We start from the raw sequence: 26537 nt of genomic DNA, 5'->3' as shown, positions 1-26537 counted from the left end.
TTAAACATCATTATCAGTGAATAGTCAATAGAGAGACCATACTAAGACAATGTTGCTATACATTTTATTTTAATCAATCAAGTATATTGAATTCTTATACATATACCAATTTAATATTTTCTAGCATTTTCACTAAAATGTCCATCCATGCAGTAATCCATTCTTAAAAACATTACTACTTAGGCTAAAATAAATTAATAATTATATAAATTTCTTCTTACAGACTACTTTTTCTATGTTAAAAAATATACTAGAGGACTTCTGGTCAAGATGGCAGAGTAGGTAAATGCTGTGCTTGCTTCCTCCCACAACCACATCAAAATTACAACTAAATGACAGAACAACCATCCTTGAGAATTACCTGAAGACTAGCTGAACAGAACTCCTACAACTAAGGATAAATGGAAGCCATACTGAGACTGGTAGGAGGGGCAGAGATGCAGAACAGGCCGGTCCCACTTCCATGTGTGGCAGTCTAAGAATTGGGATGGATATCATGGCTGTGGAGGTCCTCCCTGAAGAATGAGGGGTCCTAGCCCTCAGCACCAGTGACAACGGGACGAATAGTCCCCCAAACATCTGGCTGTGAAACCAGCAGGGACTGTGTCCAAGTGAGGGGGCTTGGAGGAGGGGCTGCTGCTGTAGACCTAGGTGCTGAAGTCTTAAAGGGCCTGAAACAGACTTATTCACTCACAAACCCACTCTGGGCTCCAGCACAGAGTAGCAGCTTGAAAAGCACTAGGGACATAGGGAGAGGAACTGAATTCTCTAGATTCAAGGTGAGGGCTGGAGGGGCAGCTCTCTCTGGGACCAAACTGTTAGCAGGCGCCATTGTTCCTTTGCTAAGCCCACCCCCACCCAGCCTGCAGGTGCAAGTGGGCACCAAATCTTGAGTCTCCATCAAACTGGACTCAAACTGATTCCCTGAAAACTTTCCCTATCCAACCCATGCACCAGCCCAAACTTCAATGAGTGGCTATTCCTCACAAGCTGTCGGCCTTGCCTCACACTTTGGACTTTACTTTAATCTCTCAAAGTCCACAAACTCCAAACAAGCAGTGGCTGTCTTCAGCATGCCCTGTACCCCTTGCTAAGTGGTCCCTGGCATGAGTGGCAGTTGGCCTTGGTTTGCAGCATAGCCTCTCCCAGGCACCTCCAAGTCCAGTATAGGCTGCAAACAACCACAGATCACTAAGTCCTACCAGGTGGTCCCTGCCAGGCAGGCATTGGCTGATTTGGACATGCACCAGAGGCCCTCCCATGAGGCCCTAGAATCAATACACCCAGTAGCCATCTTCAGGCCATACCAGAGCACCACCGAATTAGCTCCACAAATGACACACGCAAAGGGTGGACTTGGCAGGCACCAGAGCCCCACTACAGTGATTCCCACTCAATGGGGTCAACCCTCACACTACAGCTCATCCACTGTAATTATGGACAATCCTCACATCCAGTCAGCCTGGGGGTCAATCCCATCCACTGGCATGCCAATAGCAATCACCCAGCTCAGGTGACCAGAGAATCTGCACCCTGGGCCCCACTCTGACATCTACTACAGGACACCTACTACATAAGGCCACTCTGCCAAGACTGGGAGACATTGCAGATCTATCTAGTACCTAGAAATAAATACAGGGAGTCAGTCAAAATAAGGAGGAAAGAAACATGTCCCAAATGAAAAAATAGGACAAAACTCCAGAAAAAGAACTAAACAAAATGGAGGTGAGCAATCTACCAGATAGAGTTCAAAACACTGGTTATAAGTTTATTCAATGAACATAGGAGAAGAAGAGATGAAATCAGGGAGAACTTACACAAAGATAAAGAAACCATAAGAAAGAACCAAGGAAGAACACAATAACTGAAATTAAGATGGAACCAACAGCAGATCAGATGAACCAGTGAATTGAATCAGTGATTTGGAACACAAGGTAGCTGAAAACACCCTAGAAACAGAAAGTGTGTGTATATATATATATATATATATATATATATATATATAACAGTTTAAAGGACATCTTCAAGTGTAACAACATTTGATACCACAAGAAGAAGAGTGTGAGCAAGGGAATGAAAACCTATTTGAAGAAATAATGACAGAAAACTTCCCCTACCTGGAGAAGAAAATAGACATACAAGTCCAGAAAGAGCAGGGAGGCAAAAACAAGATGAATCCAAAGAGGCCCACACCAAGACATGTCGTAATTAAAATGCCAAAGGTTAAAGAGAGAGAATTTTAAAAGCAGCAAAAGTAAAGCAGTTAATTACCTACAAGGGAGCTCCCATAAGACTGTTAGATGATTTCTCAACATTTCAGACCAGAGGGACTGGCATGAACTAATCAAAGTGATGAAAAGCAAGGACCTATGACCAAAATTACCCAGTAAGGCTGTCATTTAAAATCGAAGGAGAGCCCTAGCCAGTCTGGCTCAGTGGATAGTATCAGCCTGCGGACTGAAGGGCCCTAGGTTCAATTCCAGTCAAGGGCACATGCCCTTGGTGTGGGCTCAATCCCCAAGGGGGGCAGCAGGAGGCAGCCAATCAATGATTCTCTCTCATCACTGATGTTTCTACCTCTCTCTCCCTCTTCCTTCCTCTCTGAAATCGATTTAAAAAAATAAAAATCAAAGGAGACACAAAGAGCTTTCCAGACAAGAAAAAGCTAAAGGGGTTCATCACCACTAAACCAGTATTACAAGAAATGCTAAAGGAACTTCTTTAAGAAGAAGAAGAAAAAAGATAAAAAATTTGAATAATAAAATGGCAATAATGACTTACCCATCAATAATCACTTTAAATGTAAATGGATTAAATGCTCCAATCAAAGGAAAAAGAGTGGCTGAATGAAAAAGAAAACAAGCCCAGCTGGCATGGCTCAATGGTTGAGTGTTGACCTATGAACCAGGAGGTCATGGTTCGATACCCGGTCAGGGCACACGCCTGAGTTTCGGGATCAATTCCCAGTGTGGGGTGTGCAGGAGGCAGCTGATCCATCATTTTCATTCATCATGGATGTTTTTATCTTTCTCTCCCTCTCCCCTCCTCTCTGAAATTAATAAAAATATTAAAAAAAAGAAAAGAAAACAAGACCTATACATATGCTGCCTAAAAGAGACCCACTTCAGATAGAAGGACACACACAGACTGAAAGTAAAGGAATGGAAAAGAATATTTCATGAAAATGGAAATGAAAAAGAAAAAAAAAAAGCTGGGCTAGCAATACCTTTATCAGATAAAATAGACTTTTAAAAAAAGGCCATCAAGAGACAAAGAAGCCTTGGCTGGCTTGGCTCAGTGGTAGAGCGTCAACCCAAGGGGTCACGGGTTTGATTGCTGGTCAAGGGCATGTGCCTCCATTGCCACTGGATCTCCGACACCGGTTGGGGCCCATGCAGGAGACAACCAATCTATGTGTCTCTCTCACATTGATGTCTCTTCCCCCCCCCCGCCCCGCCTCGCTCCTCCCCTGCCACTCTGTCTGAAAATCAATGGAAAAAATATCCTCTGCGGAGGATTTTAAAAAAAAAGAGAGAAAGGACATTTCATATACAATAGCTTAGGTCTGGAAGCAACCTAAATGTCCATCAATAGACAACTGGATAAAGAAGATACGGTATACATAATCAATGGAATATTACTCAGACATAAAAAATAATGAAATCTTTCCATTTGCAACAGTACTGATGGACCTAGAGCATTATGCTAATTGAAATAAGTCAGAGAAAGATTTCACTTACATGTGAAGTCTAAAAAACAAAACAAATGAACATTAAAAACAGAAACAAACTCATAGATATAGAAAACAAATTGATGTTGCCCGGGTTTCAGGCTTGATCCCCAGTAGGGGGCCTGCAGGAGGCAGCCTCTCATCTATGTTTCTCTCTCATTGATGTTTCTATCTCTCTATCCCTCTCTCTTCCTCTCTCTCTAAAAATCAATAAAAACATTAAGAAAAAACAATAAAAGTATAGTTTATGCAAGGGACAATAAGGAGATGACCATAAATAACAAGGAAGGAAGGGGGAAAAAATTAGGGGATAGCCCAAACTTAAACTATGAATAATTCAATACAGATAGCTTTAACCAAAGTACTTCTAAGGACTCATGGAGAATTTTCAAAATGCCCAAAGCTGTAACCAAGGTGACTTGTTCTTAATTCCTAGCAAGAGAGAAATTTAAAGTGATTATAAACTGATAAGTTTGAAACTAATTGACTGCATTATCTCTTTGAAGAAAGAGCTAGAGGGAGCATGAAGTTTAGAATGAAATAGCTCGTATAGGAAGTTTAAAGGTTTCTCCAGCATTTCTCAGGGAGAAAGATTATGGATTGCTTTCTGATCCAATTACCAGTTTTACTGATAGTTTTATATATCACAAATTAATGAAGTGGCTTTGTGTGTTTTTTTTTTTTTTCATTGATTTCAGAAAGGAAGAGAGAGAGAGATAGAAACATCAATGATGAGAGAGAATCATTGATTGGCTGTCTCCTGCATGCCCACTACTGGGGGGGGGCGGGGTGTGGGTATCGAGCCTGCAACCCGGGCATGTGCCCTTGGCCGGAATCAAATCTGGGACCCTTTAGTCTGCAGGCCAACGCTCTATCCACTGAGCCAAACCGGCTAGGGCTAGAGCAATGAAGTGGCATTTTGGTTTACAGATCACTCTCTCAAGAGTTGATTAAAATGGACCAATCCCCAGAGTCTCACTAACCCTGAGCAAGCTTGCAAGATCCAAACTCTGGATTAGCAGAGCTAAAGAACAAAACGTAAACCAGAGTAAAGACCTAAGAAAGGGGTGCTGCCCAGGAGATCAGGATTACCTAGATGAAATGCTACTATCATTGCCTGTCTTACTCCATATAATATTCATAAAAAAGATTCATATTAAGAACTCATGTTAAATAAAAATAAAATATTCATGCATTACCACTAAAATGTGCTATTGTTCAGTATTAACAAGAAATTCCATCCAATCACCACCAATAAGTGCTGAGAAAAAGGAAATAGGCCCCATTAAAATAAACTCTCCTACCTTCCATACTGGTTCTCCAGTGCTGTTTTTAACATGAGGCACATTGAAATTCAACATACGTTTCAAAGCCACTGGAAATAAAAAGAGTCTCATTAAATATAACATTTTTTTTTTTTTTTTAGGAATTCACTTTTTCCCCACATTTATTACTTACTACCTCAAAACAAAATACACAAATTATTCAAGTAAAACTAATTAATCAAATGACTGGGTATTGAGCCTGAAACTCAGGCATGTGCCCTGACTGGGAATGGAACCGTGATCTCCTGCCTTCATAGGTCTATGCTCAACCACTGAGTCACGCCCATTGGGCTATTTTGTGTTTTTTATTGCTCATCTGTTCATGTGTTACAAATAACAGACTCAGATATAATTAATTTTAAGGAAAATGAAAATTTCGATGTACTTCTATGTGAAGATGAGATGGCCAAATAGGGTAGGTACTCTTTAGGTGATTTAATTTTTAAAAGATTGGCAACACTAAAAACTGCTTAGTTGATTTTAAAAAGCATTTTCAATAGGCTTTATTATTAATACAGAATAATCTATAAGCCCAACTCCTACTAGATAATTACATAATGCTCCAATTACCTGAATATTAATTTACAGCATATTCACTCACTCACTAGAAAACCTTCTATTAAATGCTTGTTTCTTGAGGCAAGTAAAATAAGAAATTGCATTTCAGATATATATTTGCATATTTGTGTGTGTACATACAGACATAACATTTTGGTAAAATATTAGTACCTAATGCCCAGCCAATAATACACATTGCCAATACTAATTTATACCTACTTCAGTAGCTCATAGGTGTTATGGTATTATACAAAAAATAAACAAACAAAAACCACTTTGCATAAAGATGATTAACACACGAGGCATAGCAGGATTAACTCTCCCACTGCGCTTTAAAAGAGCTCTTCCTCCCACCTCCAGACAACAGAGATGCCACCATCCTGGCACTCATGGCCCGACAGAGAAAATGTTGTTTCTAGGAACAGCTGTTCACACTCTTGACACAGGACAACTGGGAAGAACCACAGCCTGAGCTGCATGTGAGCCCCAGGTGTAGAGAGTTCTCCAGAGGTAGGCCTCGGCTAAATGACAGGCCAGTAACAGCAGGTATTTGCCTTCTCAGCCCCATCTGGATGAATATCCCCAACTCTGAGCCGGGGTTAACTTGTTAACAGGGATTCTGACACAGTGGGTTTGTTAATAAAGCAAAAGGCCTGTGTCCAAATAACATATAAGAATATAATTTTACTTTCATCAGAGTAACACCCTAAAGGCATAAATCACTGCTTTTAGCTCAAATGACAAACTAATTTTCTTTATTGGCCCTAAACATATTATCCACAGTTTTAGATTTGGTTAATGTAGTTTCACCCTTGCCTGAAATGTTTTGTTTTTTTTTCCATTCATTCACTATATACTCATTCAACAAATGTTAGTAGTGTTTACCATCTGCTGGACACAGCTTTAGTTGTTGGCACTAAACAAAATAGACAATAAAAATTACCTATCCTCACGTAGCTTTCATTTTAGTTGGGGGGAAAAGACAACAAAATAAATAAAACATGTGATATGTGAGATCATGATAAGTGCTATGGAGAAAAACAAGGAAGGGAAGGGGGAAGAAGAGTAGTGGTGTAATTTTAAGTAGTCAGGAAAGGTCTCCTGAGTAGGTAACATTTGAATAAAGGCCTAAAGCAGTGGTCGGCAAACTCATTAGTCAACAGAGCAAATATCAACAGTACAACGATTGAAATTTCTTTTGAGAGCCAAATTTTTTAAACTTAAACTTCTTCTAACGCCACTTCTTCAAAATAGACTCGCCCAGGCTGTGGTATTTTGTGAAAGAGCCACACTCAAGTGGCCAAAGAGCCGCATGTGGCTCTCGAGCCGCAGTTTGCCGACCATGGGCCTAAAGGAAGTGAGGGGGTGAGCCACAGATATCTCTAAAAGAATATTCTAAATAGAAAAAAGATATATAAAGGCTCTGAAGTAGAAAGTCAGGTGTGTTTAGAAAAGGGAATAATAATAGGGAATGAGGTCAAAAAGTTAAGTGCGAATCAGATCATATGGAACCTTATAGACCAGTGGTTGCCAACCTTTCGGACCTCATGGACCACCAGTGGTCCGCAGACCACCGTAAAATCACTTTGGCTTTTATTATGATTGAAATAGGAAGCAGCTGGAGGGTTTTGAGCAAATATGTAACATTTGAGTACTGTGCGAAGAAAAATGAAGGGGGACGGGGATGTAAAAGCAAGGAGACCAAATAGGCAGTTATTACAGAAATTCATGGTGGCTTGGACATGGGTGATAGCAATGACAACGGTCAGATCCTGGAAATATCTTCAGAATAGAGCTGACATCCCGGCTGGTTTGGCTCGGTAGATAAAGCATCAGCTTACAGACTGAAAGGTCCCGGGTTCGATTCTGGTCAAGGGCACATGCTGGGGTTTTGGGCTCGATTCCCAGTAGGGGGCATGCAGGATTCTCATCATTGATGTTTCTATCTCTCTCCCTTCCTCTCCCTGAAATCAATAAAACATATTAAAAAAAAAATCCAAAACAGAGCTGACAAGATTTACTGACAGACCTGATGTGGGATATAAGAGAAGTCAAGAAAACTTCCAAGGTTTTTGACCTGAGCAACTACACGAATGGAGTTGCCATTAATTGATATGGGGTATACTGAATTCAGAGGACAGACTAGAGAGATAAACTTGGGGATTGTCAGTATGTAGATAATACCTATTTATCCAAGAGGCTCTAAAGATCACAAGAGAGAAAGCAGTTGATCTGTGGTTCTCCAATGCTCAGAAGTGAGGGAGCTGAGCAAGAACCGCAACACAGAGGCATGCAAGAAGGACCATGGTAACACAGGATTCTGCCTGTTGAGCTAAAGGCAGAAATAGAGAGGGAAGTGGTCCAGGACACATGCACAAACAAGATGGCTTTTGAGGTGACCTTTAAGATGAATAAAGATTCTTCAGAGAGGCAAAGCAAAAAAACAGGCATCTGCAAAATGGAGATAATAATACATATAAAAATCACTAAAACCAGTGCCCAGCAATACTAAATGCTCAATATATATCAACCATTATCTACCCAAATAGATCGCAAACTCCTCTGTATCACACTGTCTGGTAATTATAATATCTGAGAATTGACTGTGAGTTATTTCCCAAAACATTCTCAATATATATCAGGGAGATGTTTAATTCTGCGACTATAATATGTATAATAGGGTTTATCCTTCTCTGAAAATAAAACAGAATTCGTGGGTACTAAGATAATAAATGATTAATCTGGCATAACCTTGCTATAATTAACTTTAGCTCTGCAGAAATTTAAATTATGCTGTTAGATTTTAAATTCTACATTTTCTGCATATAAAAATTACTACCATACAATTTTCATTTTTCAAAAAGCTCCTTTGTATTGGTAAAGAGTGTTCCTTCACATCTTATTTTTATTTTAATATCCTATATAATAAAAGCCTAGGTGGCATCACACCCTCGCGTAACATCGTCACAAGATGACTGCCACAAGATGGCCACCACAAGATAGCCGCACGCACAGCAGAGGCGGGGCCCGGTGGCCGCTCCACGCAGTGAGACCTGGGGGTCCTGCAGCTCTGCGTGGTGCAGAGGAGGCTGGTCCCGATGTCTCCGCCGCCTCACACAGAGGAGGCGGGTCACAGCAGGGGAGGGCAGTTGTGGGTGATCAGGCCAGCAGGGGAGGGCAGTTGGGGGCCATCAGGCCACCGCAGGGGAGGGCAGTTGCGGGTGATCAGGCCGACAGGGGAGGGCAGTTGTGGGTGATCGGGCTGGCAGGGGAGGGCAGTTGTGGGTGATCAAGCCAGCAGGGGAGGGCAGTTGGGGGCAATCAGGCCACCGCAGGGGAGGGCAGTTGCGGGTGATCAGGCCGACAGGGGAGGGCAGTTGTGGGTGATCGGGCTGGCAGGGGAGGGCAGTTGTGGGTGATCAAGCCAGCAGGGGAGGGCAGTTGGGGGCGATAGGGCCGGCAGGGGAGGGCAGTTGTGGGTGATCAGGCCAGCTGGGGAGCAGTTAGGCGTCAATCAGGCCAGCAGGGGAGTGGTTAGGGGACAATCAGGCAGGCAAGCGGTTAGGAGCCAGCGGTCCTGGATTGTGAGAGGGATGTCTGACTGCCAGTTTATCAGGTCTAAACCGGCAGTCAGACATCCCCCGAGGGGTCCCAGATTGGACAGGGTACAGGCCGGGTTGAGGGACAGTCCCCCCCCCCCCCCACACACACACACAAATTTTGTGCACCGGGCCTCTAGTGTAGTATAACCTAATTCACTGAGCTTCATTAAGCTGTCAGAACCATACTTCAAAATCAAATGGGGCTTCTATTTGCTTCCATAGATAAAATGAATGGCAAGTATTCCCCAAATCTTATTAGAACTTTCATATATTTAAGTTATGCCTGCCTTCATCTGATAGCTTATATTAAATTATCTATTGGGGAAAGCAGAACACAACTCAGTATGCACTGTGTGTCATTATCAGTCTGAAGTCTGTCATTAATTTTTTCTTTGAAATCCAAAGGAAGGAATCAAGCACAGCCAAAATCCCTGCTATAGGACACATTAATCATAACCAATTATATTCCTATTCAAATTTACATGCAACATAAAATAATTACAAGAGACAGAATTTACAAGTATGCATATTTTTGATGGCTTATTTCTATTAGCTCCTCAGAATTAATAGCTTGGTAACTTTTAAGACAACTGGCTAACAGGTATAAACCACCAGTTTGTAGCTAACAGGTAAAATGCAGGCTGTCTAAAAAATTAAGGCAAAACTAAGAATATCTATGATAGAAAAAAATATCAAAGCTCAAGGGAAGAAATGTATACTTTTTTCACTACGTTTCACTGTATATACTGTATATGTGGTATGAAAACACTAATTAGTGAAACAGTTAAAATGGTAAGGCTATTCTTTTTCTTTTTTTTTTTTCCTCCTTGCCATTCTTCAATCGCATTCCAGCAAGCTGGTGAAATCACCAGGCATTTCCCGTCAAGTACCCCCAATGACTGAGTCCAAAGGCGAAATGGCCGAACGTAAGATGCCCTGAAAAGAATACTTGTTTTTAACTGTGGTGGGAATGCAAGAAAATGAAACTTTCAACATTAAAACGGAGAGAACTGAACCATGCACAGAAACAAGCCCAGAGAGGCAACACAGAAGGAAAAAACGCCACCCGCCAGAGCTTGTCAGGACGGCCTTGGAGGCTCAGCAGGAAGGAGACAGGGCAGGACCACACCGACCGGGCCACTGCAGAAGCCCTTCTCCAGCACCCCCAGCGAGGGGCCGAGTTCTCGAGTCAATGGCATCTCTTCCCTAAAAACTCAAAGGAGGAGGGGACAGTCCTGGAGGCCCGTCTCCCAGCTCCACGCGCTGCGACCGAGGGAGGCGACCCGCAGAGGAAGAGGGCGTCCCACCGCAGGCACAGAACCGCAGGGAGAAGGAAATGAAGGACTCGGTACCTGTTTGCCTCTCTCGAATACTAGCTGTCGCCATCTTGGCTCCCACCATCCACTGGCCGGCCGGCGAGTAGAGCCCGAGGTGACGTGGCCGCCGCAACCGCCCCGGAAGCAAAGCCCAGAGGGGCGGGGCCAAAGGAAGTTCATGGGGCGACCTTCCCACGGCTGCATCCCTCCAGAACCTTGAAACCCAGTGCGGGTTACAGCCTGAACCCTGTGGAGATTTTCTGCGGCGGAATAGTAGGCATTTTTATTCTGTCTAGTCAAGCCACGCCTCTCAAGTGGTAGCTGCTTGAAGTTGAACTCTTACGGTGGGAGCGTGGTGTAGTGCGAAGAACGTAAACATTGAACTGTTTGGTCATTTACAGATCACTCACTGGTGAGAATACGTAAGGGTTTAAGGATCACAGGACTTCCGTGAAGTGAAGCTCCTGGAACAACGTAGGCACTTGAATGCTAGCTCCCTCTTCTGTATCCTCCTGGCTCCCCTTTACTGGCAGCTTCAGAGCAATGTTTTTCTCAATGGTCCAGTTTTATGGTGGTGTTTTGCCTACGTGGACACACGAGCCAGAAGGGTGCAAAATGGCAAAGTGGTATTTCCTCCCATCCCTTAGGTAACTGCAAAATCACAAAACATTACTGTGGGGGAGAGCGGGTAAGTGGATAAGGCTGGTGTTTTAATGTACACTTGAAGCCATGTGATGATCAAATGTATCCAATATTGATGGTTCCTAATTTAAGCCATATTTTATTGGATGTAAAAATGGATACAATATGACAGCTCATCTCCCATGTTCAATAGAGTTCATTGATGACATTGCAAGAGCTGTTGAGCATGTTCACTCTGAAATGAAATCATAGACCCTGTGCCTCAAAACATGCTTTGAAAACAACTTTCAAATTTATATGAGAAATAAGTTAATAATTACCCTAGCAATTACACAAAAAGCACATTTCTATAACAAAACATTAACTTCTCTATTTCACAAATAAAAGTTATTTTTATGAAACTTAAGATAGGTGATCTTAAACACCACCAGGAAACACCTTAGAAGTGAGCCTACATTCTTTTTCCTTATGTAATTTTTCAGTCCAAACCTATTCCTGAATCTGTGTAACCATCTCTGTCCTGCAGTAAATATCTTGGTGTCACCTATTATTTTTTCAGATTTATGAAGGAATAATTGACAAAATTTGTAAGATATCTGAAGTGTACATCGTGATAAATATATAGTGAAAGGATTCCCCCTTTGGTTAATTATCACATCATCACCATATATATGAGAACATTTAAGTTCTACTCTAAGCAAATTTCAATTATATAATGCAGTTATAACTACAGTTATGTTATATATAGGTCCTTTCTTATTCATCTTAAAGGTGAAAATTCATTACTGAATCGTGTATCTTATATGTACCGGGGCTGGGAACTGGAGGTCATAGGGAGAGGTTGGTAAAAGTTATGAAACTTTAAGAATTGCATTATCTCTCATTTTTTATAGCTAATTGGCATAGTCACTAAGAAATTAACTGGAATATTTACTGCTTTATTTAGTGCTATCACTAGTATTTTTAATAGTTATTTTTATCATCATTGGAGGATATGTTTTTATTGACTAGAGGAAGGGATGGAGGGAGGGAAGAGACAGAGAAATATTGATGTGAGACACATCTATCACTTGCCTTCTGTATGCGCCTGACCAGGGATGGAACACCCAACCTAAATATGTGCCCTGACTGGGAAGCAAACCCCTCAGCCTTTTGGTGTCAGAGGAGAGCTCCAACTACCTGAGTCACCTGGCCAGTTGCTATCACAATATTTTGAAGGAATCACCAGTGATCTAGGTGTGTTTTAATTAAACAGAAATGACAGTTCCTGCCCTATAGGAAAGTTGTACTTCAGTTTGTGTGTCCATGGAATAGAAAATATACAGGCTTGCCCATCTTCCAACATCTGAGAGCCCGATCTTGTTCATTTGGGTACTTCTACTCTCAAATGCAAATCTACCATTTAACCATTTCAGCTCCATCAGACTTCTCCCTAAGACCATATGTCACATTAAAATGCTAAGAAAGCCCTAGCCGGTTTGGCTCAGTAGAGTGTCAGCCTGCAGACTGAAGGGTCCTGGGTCCAATACTGCATGGACCTCGGTTACAGGCTGGATCCCTAGCCCTGGTTGGGACACACGTGGGGGCAACCAATTGGTGTGTCTCTCACATAACGTTTCCTTCTCTGTCTCTCCCCCTCCCTTCCATTCTCTCTAAAAATCAATGGAAAGCCCCGGCCAGTGTGGTTCAGTGGATAGAGTGTCGGCCTGCGGACTGAAGGGTCTCTGTTTCGATTCCGGTCAAGGGTACATGCCCAGGTCATGGGCTCGATCCCCAGGGTGGGGCATGCAGGAGGCAGCCAATCAGTGATTCTCATCATTGATGTTTCTCTCTCTCCCTTTCCCTTCCTCTCTGAAATCAATAAAAATATATATTAAAAATAATCAATGGAAAAAGATCCTCAGGTGAGAATTAACAAAACAAAAAAGCTAAGAAAATACTTGACATTTTTATATAGTATCTACATAAAAATGATAAAAACCTGTCCTGAACGAAGAGTGCACATAATGTAAATTTTTTTTAAAAAAATGCCCCGCAGATGATTGGCAGTAGACAAGTAGTCTCTGTAAAGCTAAGACAAAGGTATTTATTTGTTACATTATCATCAGAATCAGAAATGATCAAACCATGGCTTCAGAGTAACAGTTAACCTAATTTATTGTACCCCTTTAACCAGCTCTACCTACCCAGATTTTTGGTTTAAATAACTTATTCTGGCAAACTATAATTTTTCATTAAGGGATAGTTTGTTAAATATATATTTTTATTGATTTCAGAGAGGTAGGGAGAGGGAGTGATAGAAACATCAATGATGAGAATCATTGATCGTCTGCCTCCTACACGCTCCCTACTGGGGATCAAGCCTGCAACTGGGGCATGTGCCCTGACCAGGAATCGAACCTTGAACTCCAGGTTCACAGGGCAACCACTAAGCCACGTTGGTCAGGCCATTAGGGGACAGTTTTAACAGAATATCTCAGAACAGCTCATTCAAGAGTTTACTAGGCATAAGCCGACTGCAGGATCTCTCAAATGTGGAGTCTTCTATCTACTTAGTATTTTTGGAAACAATCTTGTTAAATTCTGCCAAGTTACTTGATTTTATATAAGCCCTTCACTTTTAGTAGCATAAACACATTTATTTTACAAACTTCACTTAAGTGTCATGTTTTTTGGCTACATCTGATGTCTTCAAAAAAAGGGAGAAATAGGCTGACAGATAAACTATCACCTCTAGCACAATACCTGTTTACATACAGTAGGTATTGGAATATGTTTGGCAATTGAAAAACAGTCAAAATGAGAACTTAAAAACTGGGTTGCTTCAAAGCAACCCAAATATTCCTAAACTACATGTAATACACATTCAAGCAATCCATCATTCAGTGTGTTCTTATGCTTTGTATTGGATTACATGAAGCATGAAACTTTGTAATACTTGAAGCATAAACACTAGTTTAATAGCTTACTGGAAAAGTAACAATGAAGCACGTGATAATCACTACATAAAAAGATTATAGATTTATAAATAGAATCTTGTTCTAATATTCTTATAATGACTGAATGCAGTCACTGAAAAACTTATTATACTCCCCTTAGAATTTAGTATTGAGTACAAAAGTTACACTAGTTTTCACATAATTAGGAAAAAAATTATTAAAAGTTTTGATATAAAGTAGAAGCCAAAGTGATTTATTTCTCAAGTTAGTAATCAAATGAGGGCTTTTTACTTGACCCAGAGAATGGCTTATTCATAAAATAGGAATTAAATATGACAAAATATAAAATCATAACCTAGTTTCTGATACTTTAAAGAATATTTACCTTAAGTATTAAAATGACCAAGTATAATAGTAAATAATTATATAAAAGACATTCAAATTAAGTTCTCACACCAAAAAGTGTAAAACTGTTTTAAAACAATGAACATAAAATTAATCAAAGACCATTAACTGTAGATGCATAATAGGCAAATTTTTTATTTTCCTTGACATTGAGAACAATAGGAAACAAGCTTGAAATATATGGCATTTAGTTTAAAATACTTAAGACATACACACATTTACAAAGGATTATAGCATTATTCCTTTTTAAAATCAACATTAGTAAGAATTGCACACTGGCTATAACAATGGAAAAAATCATACCATTTGACATTGTAACGCTGCAGAAAACAACCTACAAGTTTCTCTGATATGCCCTGATTAAACAGATTAATCTTTAAAAAAATCATACTAATGTAACATCCTTAAAACCAGGAAACATTTTTCAATATGAATACTTATGCTTCAGTTTAAACTGTGCCTATCCTAAATGATTATTTATACCACCTTATCCCTAAGGCCCTGTCTACACATAAAATGAAAGGAGGAATTGAAATACCATACTGTTTTTAATTGTAGCCAAACCAAGCGTCCTTCTTCTCTCCCATCCCTCCCCACCTAAAAAGTGACAGTAATCATCAGCTAAATTACTGCTGCAGGGGAAACTAATTAAAACTACAAATAACCAGAAGTTTGTTTAGATTTTTTTGTACTCTTTTGGTGGCTTTTAAAATTTCATAAAACTAGGTAGATTAAGGAATGAAGTAGCCAATCTATCAAAACATTTGAAATAAAAGCTATATGGCAAGTGTGAGGTTTATATTAGATATTCAAACCCTTTTTGATAATAGGTCCTTTTAATAATTTAAATTTAACACAAGACAAAGAAATGCCTTAATGTTCTTAAACGTTTTAAATGAAAGTGAAACTCTAATTTGCTGGGTCTGTTAGTAAGTATAACAAAGAAAAGTACACTAGGACTATGCTTTAGTTTTCCTTTGGTATTAAGAGATATATTACCAATATCAAATCAATCCCGTTATTTTTCTTTAACTGCCCTGACTGGCGTTCAGTGGTTAGAGCACTAGCCCAAGCATGGAAGGGTCTCAGTTTTGATCCCTGGCTGATCGAGGCGTGTGCAGGTGGCAATCAATCAATGTCTCTCTCTCACACATCAATGTTTCTTTTTCTCTCTCTCCTCTTCTCCCTCCCTCCCTCCTTCCACTTTCTCTAAAAAAATCAATGTAAAAAATATCCTTAGATATCAGTCACTGCATTCAAGTGAGGATTAACAACAAAAAAATCAATAACTGAGGGATGTTTCTCAGGGAAAATGAGAATATGATAACAACTGATACCTGTTTTGTGTATCAAGAAAAATGTGGCCCTAGCCCAGTGGTCGGCAAACTGTGGCTCGCGAGCCACATGCGGCTCTTGGGCCCCGTGAGTGTGGCTCTTCCACAAAATACCACGGTCTGGGCGAGTCTATTTTGAAGAAGTGGCGTTAGAAGTTTAAGTTTAAAAAACTTGGCTCTCAAAAGAAATTTCAATCGTTGTACTGTTGATATTTGGCTCTGTTGACCAATGAGTTTGCCGACCACTGCCCTAGCCAGTTTGGCTCAGCAGACAGAGCATCAGACTGCGGACTGAAAGGTCCCGGGTTCAATTCTGATCAAGGGCACAATGCCCAGGTTGCAGGCTCATTCCCCAGTAGGGGGCATGCAGGAGGCAGCTGATCCATGATTCTCTCTCATCATTGATGTTTCTATCTCTTTGCTCCCTCTCCATTCCTCTCTGAAATCAATATTTAAAAAAAAAAAAGAAAAATGTGGTTGCAACCAAGCAATTTGCCTCTCATATGATTTACTTTGGTGGAAAACCCATTTATATTTGATAACATTATAGAAATTAGACTTTTCCAATTTTTTCTTTTGTGAAAGTGTATATAATTATGGTGACAGGACTATGGATGGGGACATAAACTTCAAATTGTAATTAGTTTCTTGTTACTTTTTGTAACATTAATAAAGTTACAAAATGAAACAAGAGTTTATAGAAGGATACTCAGAAACACATCAGTTAATTCCGCATGGTGAGATTAGAGTGGGTTTTTTATTCTGTTTGTATTTCTTTCTTACATATTTCTACATTACCTATAAAATAACAGATACCTTTCAAGAGCAAAAAAGATAGCAGTAATGCAATGGTGCGAGCTTACCTATCATACAACCATCTCAAAAATAAATAACCTGTCAAATAGCCAAACCTACCACATGACAACCCACAGATATCATTCAGATACCTGAAATGATTATGGATCTAACAGGGGGGAAAACTCCTATGATTAAAGCCATGGCTTTAAAGAATACACTTTTTTATATATTTTTATCCACCTCAGAAGTATTTTTAAGACTATGGAATGTCCACAGATTATAGAATATTTGTGCAATTCCGCTGTTTATGTAATACGTACTTCCTTAGGCATAATCTAATTGCAGTGTGGGTCTATTTTAATATAAATCAGTAATCTAAAAAAAACACACATTTTTAACAACCAATTTAGTGCCATCCTAGAAAAGGATACATGTAACACATACCCCAGAATATGTGCCTTTGATTTATATAACAGAATTTATCAATTAGCTTTTCTATTTAATGCTTTAAAATAAAATAATAATTTGAAAATTGCATAAAACAGGAAAAAAATTGTGGCATCCTATAGCTAATCCAAATTTACAAAAATAGTGAGTACAAGTTTTTCTCTTATATATACCATGCTACTATGCTTGAAGAAAGTCTAACAGCCATTCTAAAAATATTTATATTGAAGATTATAAAGCATGTAAACTAATAAAATAGAAAAGCATCATTAACTTTAAATGGTATACCTTAACAAAATTTTTTTAGCTTAAATGGCCAAAACATTCCTTTATGTTCACATCATAAATTTTATTGGATCAAGAAGCTGACAAGTTCGTTCAAAAGTGATAATGGACAAATTTCTGAAACAAAAGTATCATTAGCAGCTTTTAAAGAAGCATCTCTTTGTTCAAAACACCTTAATGTCCAATGTAGTGAGAGCTTTCTTCTTTTTCTAGTCTTAAAGTGTTTCTTATGGAAAAGTCCATTTTTTCTTGAAATTCTTTATATGTATTGGTGATTGGAAGAGCTAAACAGTTATTACACTTGTTTCCAACAGGAAAATCCATATGAAGGCACTCAACTGAAGGAGTGGGTTTAAATCCAGTAGGTGGAATGGAATTGCAACCAGTTGCAAAAACAAGAATGTCTTCCAATGATGTTGCAGATTTACCATCTGAAAAGTTTACCAAAAAGAAGAAAAATAAGTTCTTTATATATTGCTATCATCATAGACTCTTCCCCATCTTGACTGGGAATGTTGAAAGGCAAGGGCTCCCACATCTATCTTGGGCAAATTCAATAACTAAGTCAAGTGTAGTAAAAGGAAAACAGTACATTCAATAAATGTTTGAATCTCAAAGTAGGACTCACAAAATCACTTATTTGACCTACTCATTATATATTTGAATGCCTTCTCTAATATAAAGTTATCATAGAGTCTAAGAGGTTCAGTGGATTATGAAATTTCGTCTTTTGGGGATATACTATACTAAAAACAATTAGTATATCATAAACTACTTCTAGGTTATCATTATTTGATAAACTAGTTCAGTGACTTCCAGCCTTTTTCATCTCATGGCACACATAAATTAATTACTAAAATTCTGTAGCACACCAAGAAATGTATTTTTTGCCAATCTGACACACACAAAAAAGGTATAATTTTGACTCACTCACACTGGATGGCTATTGTTGTATTGACTGTTGTCATTTTTTCATTTGACAATCTTAAGGGAAAAGAGGTCAGTGCCCCTGACTAAATGGTCAGGCATTGCATGTTTTAAAAATTCTTATAGCACACTGGTTGAAAATCACTTAATTAGTTCAATAAATGCAGAGAAAAACTAAACTGTGTAAAACAACAACAACAATAATAAATTGTCTGAAAGAAGATTCAACTGAAAGTTAAAATATCTTCCACTCTATTAAACAAAAAGATTTCACATTGCTAATGCTCAATGATAAACATCAATATTACAGTCCCAACCAAAGGATGAATAATTAAATGTAACAAGTTTGAGAAAGATGAAACAGACAATTAGCCTTTATACTATTCTATACAATGGCTATCACCCATATAATTAAAATTCATAGGAAGAATGCCTCTGACCTCAAATTATGTAAAGAAACATTGTAAAATATAATTTTATTCTGTAACCTTTCCTCATCAATATCAACTCAATCACACAAACTTATTTTTAAATATTTTGTAATTATGTAGTTAGCCAATAAAAACTCTTATTATCAAAATGCAAAACTCAAAGAAATAAAGTAATATACTGAAACAAACATTCTAAGACAGTTAGATAAAAATAAAACATCCACATACCCTCAACAGCTTGTAAGTAACTGTTCCAAAACCCCAAAGACTGTGCGTCACATGTGTGTACTGTAAAAAGATCTCTAAGGATTTTTGCAGAAAGATTCTCAGGTTTATGACAGAAGATGCTATAAAATGCTTCTGGATAAGTCTGAATTTTCTCCAAAACTCCAAGAGTTTTCAGACCCTGCTTAAAACTTAAGAGAAGAAAAGTACTGAGAGAACATTCATATATGTGTTTGATATTACAATATGGAGTTAACATTTCTAGCTTTATTTTTAAATTCCAATATACCTTCTATTTAAAAAATAGTTACCTCTTAAGATTTTAATAGGTATGTTTATAATCTAAAGTGAATCAAAGTACAGTAGTCTTTCGGTATTTGGGAGATATGTTCCAAGACCCATAAATAGCTGCCTGAAACTGTGGGTAGTACTGAACCCTAATATACTGTATTTTTTCCCTATGTATACATACCTTTCTCCTTTGTAATCAACTTCTTTAACTCTGCTGGAAATGTGGCAGTACTTTCTTCATGGGCAGATAGCCTCTTCAGTAATTTTTATATTTTTCAGTCCAAGCCTATTCCTGAATCTGTGTAACCATCCCTTACTTGCAGTAAATGGTTTGATGTCATTTGTTTCAGGGATCCCTTACTGAAGTCTTCCTAGCACAATGCTTTCTGGTGCAACATGTTGCCGTCATTCATACCAAGTTTTCTGTTCATGTCTTCTACCCATAATTTAATGCCTTTTCCTTCTTAACTAAGCGTTTTTCACGCACTGTGGCTGTAACTTTTGCAATTTGAGGTGCAACACAGCAAAACTAGGATGAACCTTCTTCACAGTTTCACAGATTTGTTCTTACTATAAATCATAGCAACTCAGTATGATTTTTTCTTTCCTTATTTAGGTTGAGAATGTTTGATTTTCACTTAAAGGAAGCACATTATGGCTTCTCTTTGGCAATCTGAATTTCCAGTATTATTACTCTTGCACGTTAGAGCCATTACTAAGTAAATAAGGTTTACTTGAATCCAAGCACTTAATACTGTGACAGTCCATCTGAAAACCAAGATGGCTACTAAGGGGCATGGATAAGGTGGATAAAAGAATGATTTACATCTCAGGGAGTGCAAGATTTCTCCATGCTTCTCAAAACAATGTACAATTTAAAATTAATTCTTTATAAAATTTTCCATTTAATATTTCTGAACCATGATTGATCACAAGTAACTGAAACTGAGAGAAGTGAAACCATGGATGGGGTTTGGGAGGGACTAGTGTTTACCCTCTTCCTGAACAATGCAAAGGCCTTAGAACACTTAAAACTAATTGCTCTTACTCTTCTTATGCTAGTTAAAAATTCTTCTTAGTTTCATAAACTCTCAAACATTTTTGTACAATAAGTTGCTCTGTTTACCAATTTCTTTAGCATTCCTTCTCACTAGCAAACCTCCCTGCTAGAATCTTTTTTACTTCTTGTATCCAGTAACCTTGTTAAACACTTTACAGAAGAATTTCTTAGATTATTTTAGGTTAGACAATCATGCAGGCTACAAATGATAACTTTAGTTCTTCTAATTCTTAATACCATTCACTTATTCATTTGGTCTTGTTGCTCTGCTAGAGTCTTCAGCATATTGTGGAAACGAAGGGAGTAATTATGTATATTCTATTATCTGGCCTTAAGGGGAATGTTGGTAACATTTCACCTTTAGGGATGTTTGCTGAATGTTTAGAAGATACTAGTTACAATGGTATTTCAAATTGTTATTTTAAAATTATGTATAAATGTTTAAATGTATGAAAGGCTTTTTCTGCATCTAAAATTGTATGATTGGATGTTTTTGTTCCTTTAATCTATTAGTGGGGTATACTGCAGTAAAGATTTTTTAATGTGCTTCCTTTTATAAACTCTTTTCAAAATCAGATCACTGCTATTTTAGACCCTAATTATTTGTATGCTTAAACTTATTAAGTCCTTTGAGACCTGTTTAAAATATCCAACTATTTTAACAATTTCTGTGTTGTCAGTTTTTGCTTTATATATTTTGAGGCCATGTTTTTAGGTACAAATAGGTTAAACTCTTCAATGTTCCTAAAGAATTTGTTCTTTTTTACACTATTATTAGGGTCATTTAAGGACAACATTTCTTTATAAAGATTAGAAACTCATTAATTTTTTATTTTGTGTTAAAAGCCATTTCTTTAAAATGCAATTTAAAATCTTTTTAATACAAAAATCTAAGCTATTTATGTGTCATACTTACCAATCTAAATTTAGATTTTCCTACTTTATAGTGTGCTTTCTCTGAACATGTGTTTTCTTTGCTTGTTTTTACCCTATTTTCTGTCCATTATCTTCTTTATTTCGCCCCCAGACCTCACCAACCTGGTTTGGAGGTTACATATGCTCTTCCTGTTATTTTAGAACATAACTTAAAAGATACATACTTAATTTAATAATCTAAAGCTAACTGATGCTTCCTCATTACTACCTCAACACAAGTCCCTTAAAACAATAAACCCAACACTATCCATTCTCTTACAGATTAATTTTTCACTAGTATTTTAATTATTTTAACCATTTTACCAAAATTTAGTTGTTTTTTAATGGCCAATGCTCACTTTTATTTATTCATATTTTTCCCATACCTGTGCTCACTGCTGCTTATTGTATCTTTTTTTTTCTAGGTTCAATTTTTCTTCCTTAAATATGTACTTTATTAATCTCTTTAGGAAAAAGTAAACTGTCCCCAAATGTCTATTTCTCTCACTTTTGAATGATAATGTAACTAGTTTGTGAAGTTATTACCAGGGCTATCTGTTTTCATTATTGACATTACTGAAAAAAACAAAACTGCTTTCAGTGTAACTCATTTTTACAACTGTGTCTTTTGGCTCAGAATGCAGTTTCGCCACAAACTACACTACTTTGGCTCATTAAGCCCTGTGATCCTCAAGAACTTTTTCTGTAGCATTTTCTATTTTATTTTATAATCCTCACCTGAGAATATGTTTTTATTGATTTTGGGGGAGAGAGAAGACGGGAGAGAAACACTGATGTGAGAGAAACATCGACTGGTTGCCTTCCGGACGCGTCCTGACCAGGAATTATATCCTCAACTTTTTGGTGTATAAGATGACACTCGAATTAACTGAGCCTCTCGGCCAGGGCTTAAGCAGTGTTTTCTATAATACTGCCCTGCCTCCATCTTGTTTATTTAGTTAAATATATGTTTGGGTTCTCTTATTCTAATTTTCACAAAACCTCGTTTTCAATCTCTCTCTGTTATGAACAAATCCTCCTATTCCTCTTCCTGATCACTAGTTTTTTCTTCAACTGCCTACCATTTAACAAATACTATTTTTCATTTCCATGATGATTTTTGTGTCCTTTTTCTTGTCCTCTTGTGGGTTATTTGAATTTTTAAATTCCTTTTTTATCTATAGTGCTGTTGAGTTTATTTTTTGTATGTTCTTTTTTTAAATATAAGTCTACTGGTATCAACATTTTATAAGCCTTACCTCTAAGTCCTTTTGCCTTTCCCTGTACTTAATGTAATTTCCTAAATATTTCTTCCACATATACTTGAACTACATTATAAAATGTTACTGTAATTTTTTAACTCAACTATGAAACATGATTTAGAAAACACAAGAGAAGGAAACATGCCTTTATTCTTTTCATTTTTTCTTCCTTCCTGATGTTTCACAATTATCATATATAATAAAAGCGTAATATGCTAAGTGTCCAACCAATCAGTTGACCATTTGGTAAACTGCTCGACCAGTCGCTATGACGTGCACTGACCACCAGGGGGCAGATGCTCCGACTGGTAGGTTAGCTTGCTGCTGGGGTCTGGCTGATCGGGACTGGGCGAGAGGGCTAGACATGCCCTGGAGCCCTCCCACGGTCCTTCCCCAGCCGGCCGGCCCCCATGGCCCGAATCAGGACTGGGTGAGATGGCCCTGATGGGCCCCAATCGACAGCCAGGCTGAGGGACCCCACCCATGCACAAATTTGTGCACTGGGCATCTAGTACCTTTAGTAATTTGCTTTGTGTTTCAAATATTTCCTATAGACTTTATTTTAGAGTAGGTCTGCTGGTGACAAATTCTCTTAGTTTTACTTCATATAAGAAGGTCTAGATTTCCTCTTCATTCTGCTGTGTCGTTCCTGGGTTCTGAAATCCCCAGCTGGTCTGCTTTCATCTCCTTACCTTTCAGTCTTATGTTTGTTTTACATGTAATGTTCAGGGTTTTTAACTGTACTTAGCAGAAGGAATAAAGAGAACTATGTCTATTCCATGTTATCCAGAACTGAAGTCTATGGTCATTTTTCAACATGAAAGTGCTATTTGATTCATTTTGTGTGTGTATTTTTTCATCCAATTGTTTGTTTTCTCTTTTAAATCACTTCACTAAACCCTCGATTTTGCAGACCTAGATTTAACAAAGTTTCTGGTCCGTATGTCATATGTAAAAATTAACACCCTGTTAATTCTAAAATGCTTTTAACCAAGATTTGCTTACAATTAAATTAGCAGGTTATTTTTTGGTATTAATTCAGTTACTTTTAACAAATTTTAGTGAATAGCCCATATGTTGGAAAAAACACTAATAATTTTGTCAACATAAATAAATATTACACATCTACAACTATAGTTTACATATTTAAATCCAAGAGTCACAGCTCGTAAACAGTGTTTGGTGAATGATTAGCATATGATCACACCATATCATGCCACCCATGTGCATTTGTTTACTTGGGGTGACAGGTGAATTTAAAATTACTGTAATACACATAGAAAACTTTTCTGTGAAATTAAACTTTTTATACATACTTAATTTTAATTACACAAACATGTCTACATAAGTAAAAACAGGTAAATAACTACTTTTCAATTTTTTAACATACACAATCAGAAAACCTAGTTTATTATGTAATAGACTTTCAACTTTAACGAACACTCCCTCACCCGTATTAGTCCATTATATCGCAGTTTTACTGTACTAATATTTTATCTCATCCAGTTTGTTTTTGTTATTTAAATTCTTGAGTGCTAGTCCCAATACTTGCTTTTTTCGTTGTGTATTTTGCCTTTTATTGGAAATGCCTCTTCTTTAGCAATGTATCATTAGCGCTCTCATTAGGCCCAGACTGCAGCAATTTCCCAACACAGTTCCTATGTATTTGCTTTTGCCTAGCACTCTACAAGTTTTATGAATCCTAAAATCAATTACTTTGTTAATTTCTTTGCTTCAGGTGAGGGTACATGCAGGATGCCAAACCCAAGTTTGTGCAAACTGAGGGTTCTGATTTCATATGACAGCTAGGGAATTTGGCTTTTGGTTTCCTTATTATTTCTGACATCTATAAGACTCTTATGAGTTCAGATATATATTTACAAGATTTTTTTGTTATATGATATTTTATCTTTTACATAGGAGGGATTACTCGTCAGCTTTTATCTTGCCTTCATCTTGATCTGCCTAACTCCTATTTATCATTCAGTTTTAATTTAAACACCAATTAAACAGATAGGGAAGCACTTCCTGACATCTAGATTAGTCATATCTATAAAAACAAAACAAAACAGAAGAAATAAACAATGATAAATTCTCTCAGTTAGCAATCAGAAAAATCCATCTGTAGATACACAAACTACTTGGGGAAATATCTCTTTCATTAAGAGATGCACTTTAAATTTTAAAATAACCACATCAAAATTTATACTATATGGGGTTATTCTGTGTATTAACCATAATTATAAATGATAGTTTTATTCATATAAAATTTTACTATTTAAGAGTCCTATAGTCAGGACATTTGGATACATTTAAAAGAGCTATGTAACTTATTTTTAAATTGCAATATTAAAAATATATTGGATGTTATATTCAAGTTTATGATGTTATATTTTCATTTGTGAGAGTACTGGGGAACATTCTAAATGTCCATCTATAGAAAACTGGTTGGAAAAAAAAATAGGAAACTATTGAAAAAAACACACATAATGATATATCCAAACAACAGAGCTCCATAGAACTCTAAAACAGAATGAGGACTATGTCTATTTACTACCATGAGTGATCTCCAGAATATATTGCCCAGTAAAAAATGAGAAAAAAAAAGGTGAATGGTATCTTAGCTAAGAGAAATGAGTACGCATACACTTATATAGTTATCTGCTATTATTTAAGAAAACAAATAATGAAAGAATAAGCAATTAAAGCCACCAAAATGATTACTTCACGAGGCATGGAAGTTAGATGTGATAAAGATAAAAGCTATACATCTTTGAATACAATTTGTATCATAGAGCTGAGTTCTTTCAGTGTACTATAGTTTCATTATAGATTTGACTTCGAAACCATGCAGGCATTTTACATAACTTTTTTAAAAATAAAATTTTAATTAACGAACACTAAAAATAAAAAATGAAAAAAGTATACCCAGTTAGTAGTATAACAACATGAAATATAACTATTACAAATTACTTTAAAACATGGTAATTTGACACTATAGCCCTAGAACAAAAAAAATAGAAAAACAATTTTAACCTGTTTTCAATAGTATTTGTTATTGGTGATAATGTTGGTATTGTTATTCTTTTAAAAAAAAATATTTTTTTATTGATTTCAGAGAGGAAGGAAGAGGGAGAAATAGAAACATCAAAGATGAGAGAGAATCATTGATCTGCTGCCTCCTGCATGCCCCCCATTGGGGATTGTGCCCATAACCTAGGCATGTGCCCTTGACTAGAATCAAACCTGGGACCCTTCAGTCTACAGGCCGACGCTCTATCCACTGAGTCAAACCGGCTAAGGTGGTATTGTTATTCTGAGACTACTGTTTATAAAATATGGAATAAGTCAAGTGAGTAATTATTTCATACTAGAGGCCTGGTGCACACATTCTGCACAGGTGGGGTCCCTTGGCCTGGCTGGCAATCAAGGCCTATTGGGGGGTCAGCTTGCCTGGTAAAGGGACCACGGGAGGTTGGCCTGCAGGTCGGGGGGGGAGGGGGGCGCGCCAACTGGGGGTGGTGCTGTGGGAGGTTGGCCAGCCGGGTGGAGGGGCCGCGGGAGGTTGGCTGGGGGAAAGCACTGACCACAAGGGGGCAGCTCCTGCATTGAGTGTCTGCCCCCTGGTGGTCAGTGTGCATCATAGCAACTGGTTGACCGGTCGTTCCAGTCATTTCAGTCGTTCGGTCCTAACAGTCACTTAGGCATTTATATATATATATAGACTAGAGGCCCAGTGCACGAAATTCATGCACGGGGGTGGGGGAATCCCTGCACCCTCTCACAATCCGGGACCCCTCAGAGGATGACCCCTCAGTGGGATCAGGCCTAAACCAGCAGCCAGACATCCCTCTCGCAATCTGGGACCGCTGGCTCCTAACTGCTCGCCTGCCTACCTGCCTGATCGCCCCTACTCACTAGCCTGCCTGCCTGATTGCCCCTAACCCCTCTGTCTGCCTGCCTGATCACCCCTAACCACTCACCTGCCTGGCTGATCACCCCTAACCACTCGCCTGCAAGCCTGATCGCCCCTAACTGCTCACCT

The 26537-nt window shown here is 38.1% G+C and overlaps 2 protein-coding genes across 6 annotated transcripts in view; both read right to left on the bottom strand.

Annotated features, from left to right (window-relative positions):
* The window catches only part of SCFD1 (sec1 family domain containing 1), a 123478-nt gene extending 112631 nt beyond the window's left edge, over positions 1–10847 (bottom strand). For 2 of the 5 annotated variants that reach the window (XM_080643379.1, XM_080643382.1), the window contains exons 1-2: positions 10568–10825; positions 5035–5105 (exon numbers count right to left, since the gene is read on the bottom strand). In XM_080643379.1, coding sequence (XP_080499505.1) covers positions 5035–5105; positions 10568–10616 — 120 coding nt within the window. In that variant the 5' untranslated portion in view covers positions 10617–10825. Of the gene's footprint in view, positions 1–5034; positions 5106–7797; positions 8065–10567 lie in introns of all 5 variants that reach the window. The other 3 variants (XM_080643381.1, XM_080643380.1, XM_080643383.1) reach the window with 3 other exon arrangements.
* Positions 10848–14627: 3780 nt separating this feature from the next.
* The window catches only part of G2E3 (G2/M-phase specific E3 ubiquitin protein ligase), a 78370-nt gene continuing 66460 nt past the window's right edge, over positions 14628–26537 (bottom strand). The window contains exons 14-15 of the mRNA XM_080663836.1: positions 18968–19155; positions 14628–17812 (exon numbers count right to left, since the gene is read on the bottom strand). Coding sequence (XP_080519962.1) covers positions 17556–17812; positions 18968–19155 — 445 coding nt within the window. The 3' untranslated portion in view covers positions 14628–17555. The remainder of the gene's footprint in view (positions 17813–18967; positions 19156–26537) is intronic.

This window comes from Plecotus auritus (assembly GCF_963455305.1).
Source record: "Plecotus auritus genome assembly, chromosome: 1".
NCBI lineage: Eukaryota > Metazoa > Chordata > Mammalia > Chiroptera > Vespertilionidae > Plecotus > Plecotus auritus.
Note: the sequence above shows the minus strand (reverse complement) of the source record. Positions and strands in the feature narration are given on the sequence as shown.